The sequence below is a fragment of the Salmo trutta genome, chromosome 20 (assembly GCF_901001165.1).
Source record: "Salmo trutta chromosome 20, fSalTru1.1, whole genome shotgun sequence".
In the NCBI taxonomy this organism is placed as follows: domain Eukaryota; kingdom Metazoa; phylum Chordata; class Actinopteri; order Salmoniformes; family Salmonidae; genus Salmo; species Salmo trutta.
The window spans coordinates 15,389,612-15,402,449 of NC_042976.1; the positions used below are offsets into that span (position 1 = coordinate 15,389,612).

The 12,838-nt window shown below is 48.9% G+C and overlaps 1 protein-coding gene across 1 annotated transcript in view; it reads right to left on the bottom strand.

The window, feature by feature from the left end:
* Positions 1-12,838, bottom strand: part of slc49a4 (solute carrier family 49 member 4) — a 76,070-nt gene that overhangs the window by 33,754 nt on the left and 29,478 nt on the right. The window contains exon 5 of the mRNA XM_029702390.1: positions 11,100-11,208. Coding sequence (XP_029558250.1) covers positions 11,100-11,208 — 109 coding nt within the window. The remainder of the gene's footprint in view (positions 1-11,099; positions 11,209-12,838) is intronic.

The following is a 12,838-nucleotide window of genomic DNA, read 5'->3' on the forward strand; positions in this document are numbered from 1 at the left end:
AAACAGAGATGCTTGTCCTAGGTCCCAAGAAACAAAGAGATCTTCTGTTGAATCTGACAATTAATCTGGATGGTTGTACAGTCGTCTCAAATAAAACTGTGAAGGACCTCGGCGTTACTCTGGACCCTGATCTCTCTTTTGAAGAACATATCAAGACTGCTTCAAGGACAGCTGTTTTCCATCTACGTAACATTGCAAAAATCAGAAACTTTCTGTCCAAAAATGACGCAGAAAAATTAATCCATGCTTTTGTTACTTCTAGGCTCGACTACTGCAATGCTCTACTTTCCGGCTACCCGGATAAAGCACTAAACAAACTTCAGTTAGTGCTAAATACGGCTGCTAGAATCCTGACTAGAACCAAAACATTTGATCATATTACTCCAGTGCTAGCCTCCCTACACTGGCTTCCTGTTAAGGCAAGGGCTGATTTCAAGGTTTTACTGCTAACCTACAAAGCATTACATGGGCTTGCTCCTACCTATCTTTCCGATTTGGTCCTGCCGTACATACCTACACGTACGCTACGGTCACAAGACGCAGGCCTCCTAATTGTCCCTAGAATTTCTAAGCAAACGGCTGGAGGTAGGGCTTTCTCCTATAGAGCTCCATTTTATGGAATGGTCTGCCTACCAATGTGAGAGACGCAGACTCAGTCTCAACCTTTAAGTCTTTACTGAAGACTTATCTCTTCAGTAGGTCCTATGATTAAGTATAGTCTGGCCCAGGAGTGTGAAGGTGAACGGAAAGGCTGGAGCAACGAACCGCCCTTGCTGTCTCTGCCTTGTCGGTTCCCCTCTTCCCACTGGGATTCTCTGCCTCTAACCCTTTTACAGGGGCTGAGTCACTGACTTACTGGTGTTCTTCCATGCCGTCCATGGGAGGGGTGCGTCACTTGAGTGGGTTGAGCCACTGACGTGGTCTTCCTGTCTGGGTTGGCGACCCCCCTTGGGTTGTGCCGTGGCGGAGATCTTTGTGGGCTATACTCGGCCTTGTCTTCGGACGGTAAGTTGGTGGTTGTAGATATCCCTCTAGTGGTGTGGGGGCTGTGCTTTGGCAAAGTGGGTGGGGTTATATCCTGCCTGTTTGGCCCTGTCCGGGGGTATCATCGGATGGGGCCACAGTGTTTTCTGATCCCTCCTGTCTCAGCCTCCAGTATTTATGCTGCAGTAGTTTATGTGTCGGGGGGCTAGGGTCAGTCTGTTACATCTGGAGTATTCTCTTGTCTTATCCGGTGTCCTGTGTGAATGTAAATATGCTCTCTCTAATTCTCTCTTCCTTTCTTTCTCTCGGAGGACCTGAGCCCTAGGACCATGCCTCAGGACTACCTGGCATGATGACTCCTTGCTGTCCCCAGTCCACCTGGCCATGCTGCTGCTCCAGTTTCAACTGTTCTGCCTGCGGCTACGGAACCCTGACCTGTTTCACCGGACGTGCTTGTTGCACCCTCGACAATTACTATGATTATTATTATTTGACCATGCTGGTCATTTACGAACATTTTAACATCTTGACCATGTTCTGTTATAATATCCACCCGGCACAGCCAGAAGAGGACTGGCCACCCCTCATAGCCTGGTTCCTCTCTAGGTTTCTTCCTAGGTTTTTGGCCTTTCTCAGGAGTTTTTCCTAGGGAGTTTTTCCCAGCCACCGTGCTTCTTTCACATGCATTGCTTGCTGTTTGGGGTTTTAGGCTGGGTTTCTGTACAGCACTTTGAGATTTCAGCTGATGTACGAAGGGCTATATAAATAAATTTGATTTGATTTGATTTTAGAAACGGCAAAGCTCTCAGTATAGTGATACAGGTCTTTAGATTCTGTACATATGAAATTGTGTCATTCCAAACTTTATCTGCAACGTTATTTTCCATTTTGTAGCCCAGAAAAAGTACCAGGAGTTCACAACAGTGACTTTGCCAGTGCAGAAAGATTCTCTGTAATCAGAAAGCTGATGCCGCTGTGTTCTCAGGTGAAGTATCAACCTTCAGAGGTTTTTTTCTGCGTAACGACTTAATGGCCACCCTCCATTAACGGACCAATTAGATATGAGTGATTAACGCATGGTGGGACCTTGTTCTTAATTAAAGCGATGCTAATTGCGTACAGCGACACAGAGACACTTAGCTACGTGCTTCAGGACACTGTCTGGTCCAGAACTGGGCTGGGTGTATGAAGGGAGGGAGGGTTCCTGCACTCCACCCAGTACTAAGTTTCAGCTACAGACACTTGCCCAGTCCCATCCATCCATCCACCCACCCACCCACCCACCCATCCCAAACCCCTTCACCCATCTCCAGCCCCCCATCCTTATCCCCAGCCCCTAGCTGCTGCTGCAAGGTCCTCTTCCCAGCCCAAACCCCTCAACCTGTTCCCATCCCCTTCAACCTGTCCCCATCCCCCTCAACCTGTCCCCATCCCCTTCAACCTGTCCCCAGCCCCATCCCCCTCAACCTGTCCCCATCCCCCTCAACCTGTCCCTGTCCCCATCCCCTTCAACCTGTCCCCAGCCCCATCCCCCTCAACCTGTCCCCATCCCCCTCAACCTGTCCCCATCCCCCTCAACCTGTCCCCATCCCCCTCAACCTGTTCCCATCCCCCTCAACCTGTCCCTGTCCCCATCCCCTTCAACCTGTCCCCAGCCCCATCCCCCTCAACCTAGCCCCATCCCCCCCAACCTGTCCCAATCTCCCCCAACCTGTCCCAACCCCCCTCAACCTGTCCAAATCCCCCTCAACCTGTCCCAATCCCCCTCAACCTGTCCCCCTCAACCTCCTCAACCTGTCCCCCTCAACCTCAACCTGTCCCCAACCACATCCCCAGCAACCTGTCCCCAGCCCCATCCACCTCAACCTGCCTCCTTCCCCCTCAACCTGTCCTCAGCCCCATCTCCCTCAACCTGTCCTCAGTCCCATCCCCCTCAACCTGTCCTCAGTCCCATCCCCCTCAACCTGTCCTCAGCCCCATCCCCCTCAACCTGTCCTCAGCCCCATCCCCCTCAACCTGTCCTCAGCCCCATCCACCTCAACCTGTCCTCAACCCCATCCCCTCAACCTGTCCTCAGCCCCATCCCCCCTAACCTGTCCCCCTCAACCTGTCCTCAGCCCCATCCCCCCTAACCTGTCCCCCTCAACCTGTCCTCAGCCACATCCCCCCTAACCTGTCCTCAGCCCCATCCCCCCTAACCTGTCCTCAGCCCCATCCCCCCAACCTGTCCTCAGCCCCATCCCCCTCAACCTGTCCTCAGCCCCATCCCCCCTAACCTGTCCTCAGCCCCATCCCCCTCAACCTGTCCTCAGCCCCATCCCCCCTAACCTGTCCTCAGTCCCATCCCCCCTAACCTGTCCTCAGCCCCATCCCCCCAACCTGTCCTCAGCCCCATCCCCCCCAACCTGTCCTCAGTCCCATCCCCCCTAACCTGTCCTCAGCCCCATCCCCCTCAACCTGTCCTCAGCCCCATCCCCCTCAACATGTCCTCAGCCCCATCCCCCTCAACCTGTCCTCAGCCCCATCCCCCTCAACCTGTCCTCAGCCCCATCCACCTCAACCTGTCCTCAGCCCCATCCACCTCAACCTGTCCTCAGCCCCATCCACCTCAACCTGTCCTCAGCCCCATCCCCCCTCAACCTGTCCTCAGCCCCATCCCCCTCAACCTGTCCTCAGCCCCATCCCCCTCAACATGTCCTCAGCCCCATCCCCCTCAACCTGTCCTCAGCCCCATCCACCTCAACCTGTCCTCAGCCCCATCCACCTCAACCTGTCCTCAGCCCCATCCCCCTCAACATGTCCTCAGCCCCATCCCCCTCAACCTGTCCTCAGCCCCATCCACCTCAACCTGTCCTCAGCCCCATCCACCTCAACCTGTCCTCAGCCCCATCCCCCTCAACCTGTCCTCAGCCCCATCCCCCCTCAACCTGTCCTCAGCCCCATCCCCCTCAACCTGTCCTCAGCCCCATCCCCCTCAACATGTCCTCAGCCCCATCCCCCTCAACCTGTCCTCAGCCCCATCCACCTCAACCTGTCCTCAGCCCCATCCACCTCAACCTGTCCTCAGCCCCATCCCCCTCAACCTGTCCTCAGCCCCATCCCCCCTCAACCTGTCCTCAGCCCCATCCCCCTCAACCTGTCCTCAGCCCCATCCCCCTCAACCTGTCCTCAGCCCCATCCACCTCAACCTGTCCTCAGCCCCATCCCCCTCAACCTGTCCTCAGCCCCATCCACCTCAACCTGTCCTCAGCCCCATCCCCCTCAACATGTCCTCAGCCCCATCCCCCTCAACCTGTCCTCAGCCCCATCCACCTCAACCTGTCCTCAGCCCCATCCACCTCAACCTGTCCTCAGCCCCATCCCCCCTCAACCTGTCCTCAGCCCCATCCCCCTCAACCTGTCCTCAGCCCCATCCCCCTCAACCTGTCCTCAGCCCCATCCCCCTCAACCTGTCCTCAGCCCCATCCACCTCAACCTGTCCTCAGCCCCATCCACCTTACATTTACATTTAAGTCATTTAGCAGACGCTCTTATCCAGAGCGACTTACAAATTGGTGCATTCACCTTATGATATCCAGTGGAACAACCACTTTACAATAGTGCATCTAAATCTTTTTGGGGGGGGGGGGGGGGGTTAGAAGGATTACTTTATCCTATCCCAGGTATTCCTTAAAGAGGTGGGGTTTCAGGTGTCTCCGGAAGGTGGTGATTGACTCCGCTGTCCTGGCGTCGTGAGGGAGCTTGTTCCACCATTGGGGTGCCAGAGCAGCGAACAGTTTTGACTGGGCTGAGCGGGAACTGTGCTTCCTCAGAGGTAGGGAGGCGAGCAGGCCAGAGGTGGATGAACGCAGTGCCCTTGTTTGGGTGTAGGGCCTGATCAGAGCCTGAAGGTACGGAGGTGCCGTTCCCCTCACAGCTCCGTAGGCAAGCACCATGGACTTGTAGCGGATGCGAGCTTCAACTGGAAGCCAGTGGAGAGAGCGGAGGAGCGGTGTGACGTGAGAGAACTTGGGAAGGTTGAACACCAGACGGGCTGCGGCGTTCTGGATGAGTTGTAGGGGTTTAATGGCACAGGCCCAGCCCCCTTCAACCTGTCCCCAGCCCCCTCAACCCTCCCCCTCCCCATCCACCTCCACCCTCCCCAGCCCCATCCACCTCCACCCTCCCCAGCCCCATCCACCTCCATCCTCCCCAGCCCCATCCACAACATACTATTTGCCCATGATGGATCAGCAGCTGCTGCACCAAGCCATACTTGTCTCTGTGCAAAAATGTCTTATTTATAGGATCAATTCCCTGTCCATATAAATGGCACCATATTCCCTGCATAGGGCTTTAGTCAAAAGTAGTGCACTATGGGCCCTGGCCAAATGTAGTGCACAGTATAGGGAATAGGGTGCCGTTTGGGATGCAACCAACGGGGTAGTGGGTCAATGGGACTGGGTGTTCTGGGAAAGACAGGATGATGCAAAAACAGAGGAAGCAAAACAAAGTGGTCACCTTATCAGGGAAAGAAAGAAAAATAAAGTCTGACTGCTTTGTCTACAGACCTACCTGGCGGCAGATTGAAAACAGCATGTGATATCTGCAGAACAGAGCCTGTTAATGAGAACAGCAGAGACCAGCACAGCCCCTGCAGTGGCTGGAGTGACACGGCAGCACTAACATTGGCAAGTGGCATTTCATTGGAGAAGTGGAGAGCAGCTGAGAGGTGATTGGGAGGCAGTGAAGGGGGACAGGGGCTAAAGCAGCACCTCTATATTGATCACCTCGCTGCAGAGAGAGAGAACGAGAGCTCTGTCTGGGATGACAGTGGGACCACACAGCGTGTAGCGTAGAGAAGACTGGCAAATTAACCATCCATAGGAGGGATAGAGGGTGTGTGTGTGTGTGTGTGTGTGTGTGTCTGTGTACCGCATCACTCACTTTGCTTGCACTGTTTTCCTCTTGATCCCTGACCTAAATAGGTTTAGTATGTGTGTCAGACAGTCACAGCTATAGAGCTGTCATTTCACACCTCATATCTACCCTCACTGTATTCTTTTCAATGAATCTCCTGATAGCGTCTTATCAGAATAAGGTCATGGTTCGTTGGATCCAAGACTGACGTGCACCTTGCAGGTTGTAGCGTATTGAAAGTTACCGTAGTGTCTGAGGTTTAGAGCTCCCAAGCTGTATAGAAAGTTACAGTAGTGTATGATGTTTGAAACTTTGAAATCAAGAGCAAACATAACACATCCTTAAAGTCCGAAACATGACCCAGCCAAGCTGCACTGCTTCTTGACACAATGCCCGCTTAACCCGGAAGCCAGCTGCACCAATGTGTCGGAGGGAACGCCGTACACCTGGCGACCGTGTTCACATGCATGCGCCCGAACCGCACAGGAGTTGCTAGAGCGCGGGACAAGGAAATCTCGGCCTGCCAAACCCTCTCCTAACCCGGACGACGCTGGGCCAATTGTGCGCCGCCTCATGGGTCTCCCAGTCACGGCCAGCTGTGACACAACCTGGGATCGAACCCGGGTCTGTAGTGACGCCTCAAGTGCCACTCGTGCAGCCCCCGCAAATTGATTTGAACAAACAATTGGTCCCCCCCAAAAATGCAGCCCTCTGTTGAATTTCAAAATCCTGATATGGCCCTCGAGCCAAAAGCTTTGCCCACCCCTGTATTAGAGTGAGCCTGTGTCAGAATACAGAATATGTGCTGTGTATAGACCATATATCATTTGGAAGGAAAATGGTATGTACAGTAGTAGGTTTATTAGGATGAACTATGTGGAGAATAGTGTATACAGTTGTGGCCAAAAGTTTTGAGAATGACACAAATATACATTTTCACAAAGTCTGCTGCCTCAGTGTCTTTAGATATTTTTGTCAGATGTTACTATGGAATACTGAAGTATAATTACAAGCATTTCATAAGTGTCAAAGGCTTTTATTGACAATTACATGAAGTTGATGCAAAGAGTCAATATTTGCAGTGTTGACCCTTCTTTTTCAAGACCTCTGTAATCCGCCCTGGCATGCTGTCAATTAACTTCTGGGCCACATCCTGACTGATGGCAGCCTATTCTTGCATAATCAATGCTTGGAGTTTGTCAGAATTTGTGGGTTTTTGTTTGTCCAATCACCCCTTGAGGATTGACCACAAATTCTCAATGGGATTAAGGTCTGGGGAGTTTTCTGGCCATGGACCCAAAATATCAATGTTTTGTTCCCCAAGCCACTTAGTTATCACTTTTGCCTTATGGCAAGGTGCTCCATCATGCTGGAAAAGGCATTGTTCGTCACCAAACTGTTCCTGGATGGTAGGGAGAAGTTGCTCTCGGAGGATGTGTTGGTACCATTCTTTATTCATGGCTGTGTTCTTAGGCAAAATTGTGAGTGAGCCCTCTCCCTTGGCTGAACAAGCAACCGAACACATGAATGGTCTCAGGATGCTTTACTGTTGGCATAACACAGGACTGATGGTAGCCCTCACCTTGTCTTCTCCGGACAAGCTTTTTTCCAGATGCCCCAAACAATCGGAAAAGGGGATTCAGAGAAAATGCCTTTACCCAGTCTCTAGCAGTCCAATCCCTGTACCTTTTGCAGAATATCAGTCTGTCCTTGATGTTTTTCCTAGAGAGAAGTGGCTTCTTTGCTGCCCTTCTTGACACCAGGCCATCCTCCAAAAGTCTTTGCCTCACTGTGCGTGCAGATGCACTCACACCTGCCTGCTGCCATTCCTGAGCAAGCTCTGTACTGGTGGTGCCCCGATCCCGCAGCTGAATCAACTTTAGGAGATTGTCCTGGCGCTTGCTGGACTGTGTTGGGCGCCCTGAAGCCTTCTTCACAACATTTGAACCGCTCTCCTTGAAGTTCTTGATGATCCGATAAATGGTTGATTTAGGTGCAATCTTACTGGCAGCAATATCCTTGCCTGTGAAGCCCTTTTTGTACAAAGCAATGATTACGGCATATGTTTCCTTGCAGGTAACCATGGTTGACAGAGGAAGAACAATGATTCCAAGCACCACCCTCCATTTGAAGCTTCCAGTCTGTTATTCAAACTCAATCAGCATGACAGAGTGATCTCCAGCCTTGTCCTCATCAACACTCACACCTGTGTTAACGAGAGAATCACTGGCATGATGTCAGCTGGTCCTTTTGTGACAGGGCTGAAATGCAGTGGAAATGTTTTTTGGGGATTCAGTTCATTTGCATGGCAAAGACGAACTTTGCAATTAATTGCAATTCATCTGATCACTCTTCATAACATTCTGGAGTATATGCAAATTGCCATCATACACACTGAGGCAGCAGACTTTGTAAACATTTATATTTGTGTCATTCTCAAAACTTTTGGCCACGACTGTACATACCCAGGAATTATAATTCGATAACTCCCGATAAGGGCGGTTCCCACCTCGGGCCAGGATACTCCTTGGAGGGAGTTATCACACGATAATTCCCGGGTTCTCAGGCATTATTGCTTAATTGAACCCTGGTCACCTTATATTCTGTTTCTATACTGCTGTTAACTCACTGTATATGTATATACTTTATTCTCCACATAGCTCATCCGAATATACCTATTACTGCATTCTGAAGTTGCTACCCAAGCGGGCTGGTCACTTTAGTTATTTTCTTATGTTTTCACCCAGTCGTTCATTCTAATTGTTCTGTTCATTCGATATTAGTATGCTAAACAAATCAGTGGTATGTAGCTAGCTCCATAGTTCAATAATGAATGATAAAAAAAAAAAATCCAATAGGCATACATAGGTAACAACTATTAAAGTGAGCGAGTCCGAGCTAACCAAGCTTGTTGGTGATGTTAATAGTAATGTTTCCATTGATGGCATGTGTGGGAGAACTGTCCATGGTCCTGGCGCTGGTTGCTGACAGCGGGTGCTTGCCTCTTCTTTGGCAGAGAATGGGACGTCCCACTCACATCATTGGCAGCTAAAATGGCACTGCAGTGTTTTCTGCCAATAACTATTGAGTGAGCTCTCACACCGATTGCCACTCACACCCATTATTTTCCTTGCTTCCAGGCCCGTATCAGATAACTTTTGCATTCTGAAGTTGCTACCCAAGTGGGCTGATCGTTAGATATTTTCTCATGTTTTGACCCAGTCGTTCATTCTAATCGTTATATTCATTAGATTTTGCTATGTTAAACAAATCAGTGGCATGTAGCTAGCTGAGATTCAATGATTGAGAGACAACAAGTTCAATAATTAATGATTTAATAAATATCCAATAGGCCTACATAAGCTGGTTAATGAATGAATGGAATTCTGAGTGTTTACGGTTTCCATGGTGAATTATTAGTTTCTCATTGATACTTGGGCTAGCTTGCACAGGAGAGATCGCATTTGTAAAATGGTACATTGTTGCACAGGTCGTAGAGGCAGACCGGTAGGTTTATAACCCCCAACTGTTGCAAACCAAATAGCAGCATGGAAAAATATTGTGTAGGCAATTTTTTCCGAGGGAGATGAATACATCATGGTATTTTGTGGAAGTTGTTGTCCCTCAAATCAACCAATTAGCATCCAGGATGCAAACAACCTGTTTTATATTGACTCTACATACATGGGACATTAGTCTCAAGGTGCAAGGCTAGTGATGGCTGTTCAAGTCAAACTAACACTCCTTCACCTTCTGAGGAGTGAATGCTCTCATTGTGATGCATTTTAACGACTCAGTGTGTTTATACGTTTTGAGCCTGGGGAAACTGTTTAGAGTTCAGTAACGCCAACATCTTTGTGACACCGTCTTTCGATAGGGCGATAAGTGAGAATAGTTCCTTATGATTTCCTTTCCATGACAAATGAAACCATTATACAAAAAGAGTATAAAGAATTGAGGATACTGCCTGTAGGTTCTGACAGAAAGGAAAGATAGCGAGGTGAATACAACAAGGCCGTGTGTGTGTGTGTGTGTGTGTGTGTGTGTGTGCACATGTGTGTGTGTGTGTGTGTGTGTGTGTGTGTGTGTGTGTGTGTGTGTACACGTGTGTGTGTGTGTGATCCCACAGCTCTGTAATTTTTTCTCAAGTACCTGTCTGATGATAACCTTGAAAAGAAGACTCTTTTGTCTCCTTTGAGCCACTACTATCTTGTTGGAAGTAGAGGGTGCTCTGGTCTGCATCCCAACATCTCTTCTCTCTTTCTCTCTCATCCTGAAATCTCTGATGCTAATCCAGGATGGTTGAAGGGTCTGAGACGATGCCGGTCTCATTAAGATAAGAATCTCAAGTGTTAAGTGCCTGGCTATCTTGACGTGCTCCACATTTTCCCGCATGCAAATAAAGTTCTGTCGATTCCATGTATGTTTGATTAGACCCTTAAAAGGTGAAACCACTTGGAGGGAGGAAGTGGACAGAGAAAAGAGGAGGACGGCCCAACCAAACAAGCCCCATGTGGAGGATCATTTTTTATTTCAAAGTGTTATTCACAAGGGCCTGCTTATTTTTAATGAGTCCAGGATGGGAAAGTAAAGTCGACTTTGTGAAGATGATTTCACATTGTGTTGCCGTGGCTCTGTCCACTGGGGTTAACTATGAGTCAACATCCATTTTAGCCTGGGCAATTACATTCTGCATCCCAAATGGTACCCTACTCCCACAGGGTTCTGGTCAAAAGTAATGCAATATATAGGGAATAGGGTGCCATTTCAAAAGTAAACATTAATTTCAGCCAGGGAAATCCAACTCTGTGTGTTTGCCTCAGAAAATTAGCCACATCACAGGCCCAGTTAGAATAAGAGGAGGTTTTCAGGCAGGCTGGTGGGCCTGTTTCAGTGCTTCATAAGGTGAGCACCAACACAGAGTTCAGATAGCTATTGAAACACGCCTTTTTTATTGTGGGTGTGTACCAGCGCAGGTCATTTGTGTGAAATTGGCAGAAAATGCTGTAAATGCTCTATTGTAATAAATGGCCAGTTTGAAAATGTCTAAATTGTCTTCCAGAACTACTATTACTGTAGTACATTTAGAGTGAATAAAGTGAGTAATGATACACTAGTTCAGAAAACACTTCTCAACTTTGAAGCCAATCTGTATCTTTGGTATGTTCTAAACCCAGCAGACATGTTGTGGGTGTTGGGCCAGGTGTGTTCCTCACCTGGCTGACTCTGGCAGGGGTGAGGATCATGTCCAGAACTCCTGACCAGCCTGCCATCACTCCTGTAGGCACCGCGTAGGCCAACGCTATCATCAGGAACCGGAAATTACTGGAGGGCAAGAGAGAGAAACGTTTTAGCAGCAAGTCCTCCAGTATCACTGCCTTGAGAAGTCCTCCAGTATCACTGCCTAGAGAAGTCCTCCAGTATCACTGCCTAGAGAAGTCCTCCAGTATCACTGCCTAGAGAAGTCCTACAGTATCACTGCCTAGAGAATTCCTACAGTATCACTGCCTAGAGAAGTCCTACAGTATCACTGCCTAGAGAAGTCCTACAGTATCACTGCCTAGAGAAGTCCTACAGTATCACTGCCTAGAGAAGTCCTATAGTATCACTGCCTAGAGAAGTCCTACAGTATCACTGCCTAGAGAAGTCCTACAGTATCACTGCCTAGTAAAGTCCTACACTATCACTGCCTAGTAAAGTCCTACAGTATCACTGCCTAGCAAAGTCCTACACTATCACAAGCTAGCAAAGTCCTACACTATCACTGCCTAGTAAAGTCCTACACTATCACTGCCTAGTAAAGTCCCATTTAAGTCCATTATGAGTCATCATGACAAACGTTTAACTCGAAACTTTTACATTTGGCGATGAACGAAGGGTAATCTCTGGGGCAAGAAAACTATCTAACCCGTGTGCGTGACAGGATTACATATGTCTGTGTCTGAGACAATACAGAGCAGAGCAAAGCCCCATCCGTCACCTTCCTTCTCTTTGGTTGATAATGTGTTGAGACCTGCCACCAGACAGCCTCTTGCTTTCCTATCCTGTCAGCTAGCACCACACAGCATCTCTGACTGTCAGGCACGATCTATCCCACATCACAATGTGGTGACAGAGAGATAAACACCTGGCCATGAACCAGGAAGAGATGAGAAGAGCTGCTTGACAGGCTGGCAATACTAGCTCCAAGATGAGGTTTGAATACGGGGGAGAGCAGCTAAGAAACGGAATCGACAAATGGAGAACCGGGATCCTTTCATGTGGTGACACCAACCACATACACAGACACACAGACACCTACTTAATAATGGATTTACTTGTATAAATGGGTTTGGAAATAGTAGCATGTCAAACAAAGTCATTTCCCGCATCTGAGATGTTGATCTGAGACAATGATTTCCTCTGATTGTTCTGTGACTCAAAGATCCCTGGAAGGAAGATTATGGCTTCCTGCTAATCGAGTGGATTACGCCAATCGCATCTGAATCAATTCCCCGGCCCTGCTTCCTCTCTGTGAGTCTACAAATGACACATATACCACCTGCTGTAAACATAGTGTTCATGGTTGTGAGAACATAATGACTGGATGCTATGCAGTCAGAAATGATGAGAGTGTATCGGTTAGGACCAGGGTCAACTAAGTGAGATACCCATGTTAGGGAAACAGAAGCTAATCTTGTGTGCTCTTTCACTAGCTAACAGTCTCAGAGGAGAGACATAAGAGACTGAGGGTCTTAAATGTAAACTGTTGTAAGGGGTTGGTCATATCAATGGGACTTTGGCCAGTTCTGTCAGTCTTTGTAAACACTGACAAACCACAGAGAGGGTGTTTTTTTTCCTCAGGGTTGTTTTTGATCTCCCCCTGAGGATGAGGAACGCCTTAAGAATTCACCAGATGCCCCTCCACCATACACACAGGACGCCGCTGGCATATCAATGGAAACAAACAAATGCA